Here is a 2,853-nt window from a genome sequence, read left to right as displayed (position 1 = left end):
TACCTTAGAGACCCCCACCCATCACTCAGTACTCATTAGTGGGACTTTTACACAAGAAACTCCTATACATATTTGGGTAAAATTAATAATCCTCCACCAGACCTTAAGAGCAAAATTAATAATCCTACACCAGACCTCAAGCCCAGAGAAACCAGTTCAACTCCAGTGGTGCAATATGGAGTGAATGGACCAAGCAGGTCCCTGCAGGCACAATGGACCAAGGCCACCAAGTCCCAGGGAGATGCCATGGGGCAGCTGCAAGCCCTGCTGGACCCTACGAATGGGGCTGGGATGCTCTGAACCCAGTCCAGCCTCTCCCAAACTGGTTTCTAGCCTCAGGGGAACACAGAAGCCATTTCCTCTGAAGTCACTGAGCTGGTACTGGATTAAATTCGGTTCTCTCCCTGCACAGAGAGCTGGAGATGATCTGTACTAAACCAAGGGCAGTGGTGGAGTCACCATCCCTGGAGGGGTTCAAGAAACATGTCGATGTGGTGCTTCGGGACATGGGTTAATGGGTTGGGTATGTTGGGTTGATGGTTGGACTTGATGATCCTTGAGGTCTTTTCCAACCTTAATGATTCTACGATTCTATGAAATCCACCCTTCTGGGGCAGGGCAAATCACAAGTCTATGGCACAAAGCTTCCCGAAGCCTTATTTTGGAGGCTGAAGCAGTACCTGGGTCATGCCCTGGTCCTCTGCGCCAGGGTGAGTCTCATCCACAGCGAAAATCTTGACAGAGGAATTGGTTGCCCCATGGGATCACCAATTACATCAATTAAGACATAACACGTTTGAAAAATAAAACTTCTTCAAGACAAAGTATAATAATATTTTTTAAAAAAATCAACAACAACCTTCTAACCACAGAGTATCTATAAAGATCTTTTTTAAAGAGCTCCATATTAAAATTCTTTGAAGACATTATATATTAAATACAGGAACAACATTTCATGCAAGGTTTTCTGTACAATCAAATCAACTCAGTAGTATAACAATTCTGTACATTCCCATTGGTCTGGGGGCTCTGCTCATCTTGAATGCTGGTGATGGAGAAAAGAAAGGAAGGATGAGATTCGGCACCTACTGTACAGAGGAAGAGTAGCTCTCACCCAGGTGGAAGAGGAACAGAAAAGCACTGGAAGCTTTTAAGAGGCAAAAAAGTAAAAGAAAAAAAGAAAACAACAGCAAAGGAGCAAAATGCTATCCAAAACCCTGGCTCTAGTGCTGTTGCTGGAATTTAAGAGAAAGGAAAGACATAGGGTTTGGCTAACTGAATAGCATCGGGACAGATCGCAGGGGAACATGAGGAAAACAGGAGGGAGGATTTGGAGAGCTGGAGAGGAAATCACTCACTATCAGCTTCTCAGCTGACGCAGCTCAATGGAGAAAGATCCATTTACTGGATCCCAAAATCCACTCCTGCTCCACAGCCTCTCACTGCAGCCTGTGTCACTCCTGCTTGCGGAAAGATCCCAAGAGGATAAAATGAAGTCAGTGCCTTATAAAAAGGGGATGCCACGACAAACACTGCCCACGGAGAAGGCCAACGTCATGTACACGCATACATTCATTCCCGTCTCAAAGGTGGATCACCGATGTCAAGGATGCCCTGTGCAAGCCAGCGGTGTCCTCCAAGGCAGAGGACATGAACTCATGGACATGCTCCGAAGGACATGAACTCATGGACATGTTCCGAAGGACTTAAGCTCTACCCCTGCTCGGGAAATAATAGTTAAAAACCAACCAAGTACAGGAAGCGTGGCCAGGAGAGAGCAGTAGACATGAAGAATGCAAAGTCGATCATCATCATGCTTTGCTTTAAGTGGCTGCCCCTAGGAGGCAGATGGCTATGGCTTAAATAGCGCAGGTGGGATCTAACGAGACATCAGACAGAGAACTGACAAGACCACGTCGCACTTTGGTGTCAGATGAGCTTGAGAAGGCGCAGGGCTTTCCACAACACAGGGATCAACCAGGACAACGGGAAAAACAGCGACAACATCACCTTCCACCGCACGCACCCGACCCCGATGCATAAACACATCCGTGAGATCCGCACCACCGGTACTCGCACCGTTTTCAGCTGCTGCAGCCCGCAGGCACCGCGGCCACCAGAGCAGGGAGCAGCGGCCACGGCAATGCACCTACCGACAACACGGACATCATCGAGGGTTGGTGACCCCAACCCACAGCCCCTTTGCCTCCCTCCCCTGCCCTCGCCCACCGCCAAGCCCATCCTGGCCCCATGAGCTGCCCTCGCACATCCCACCCCGCTGGGGGACGCAGCCCCCCACCCACGTTCACTGTATTGCCTAAAACTCCAACTCCCCCCCTGGACCTCCTGTGAAGGACGCCTTGCGTGACCTCACCCGGTCAGAGTGAAAATTGGAAAGAGGGTCTCAAATTTTGCAGGAATCAATCCCCAAGGAACTGAGTTACGATGACCCAGGTGCACACAGCTCCGTCCCCAAACCCTGCGCCAGCTGCCCAGTAATTGCACTCTTATGTACAGGAAAAAGGAAGCTACGAAACAAAACAAAATCAGTATTTTTCTTTTTGACGATTCACCCGCATTTGTCTGATAGTCGGACACATGCATGTCCTGCTGGCTTCTAGCGGTTGCTCACGCATGCAAGACTTCAGTCCGAGCTACAGGTCAGGGATCCTTTAGTCAGGGGCGTCTCCTTTGTGTCGTTCATTTCCTGTCCTCTTCTCCTGAAATGAAGGAAAAAAAAAGAAGAAAAAGTATTGTCGAGGGTTCAAAAGCAAACCAGCTCCCTATTTTTGTTCTCAAGAGAGGTTGCTCCTGGGTTGATCCCAGGAGGGCCCTGGGATCCTGCCTGCACAG

At 49.1% G+C, this 2,853-nt stretch overlaps 1 protein-coding gene across 1 annotated transcript in view; it reads right to left on the bottom strand.

Annotated features, from left to right (window-relative positions):
- Positions 1-2,552: 2,552 nt before the first annotated feature.
- The window catches only part of LOC104462055 (sarcoplasmic/endoplasmic reticulum calcium ATPase 3-like), an 8,676-nt gene continuing 8,375 nt past the window's right edge, over positions 2,553-2,853 (bottom strand). Inside the window, exon 5 of the mRNA XM_010073846.1 lies at positions 2,553-2,720. Coding sequence (XP_010072148.1) covers positions 2,701-2,720 — 20 coding nt within the window. The 3' untranslated portion in view covers positions 2,553-2,700. The remainder of the gene's footprint in view (positions 2,721-2,853) is intronic.

The sequence above is a fragment of the Pterocles gutturalis genome, unplaced genomic scaffold (assembly GCF_000699245.1).
Source record: "Pterocles gutturalis isolate BGI_N339 unplaced genomic scaffold, ASM69924v1 scaffold43482, whole genome shotgun sequence".
NCBI classification, from domain to species: Eukaryota; Metazoa; Chordata; class Aves; order Pterocliformes; family Pteroclidae; genus Pterocles; species Pterocles gutturalis.
This window is presented reverse-complemented; position numbering and strand designations above follow the sequence as displayed.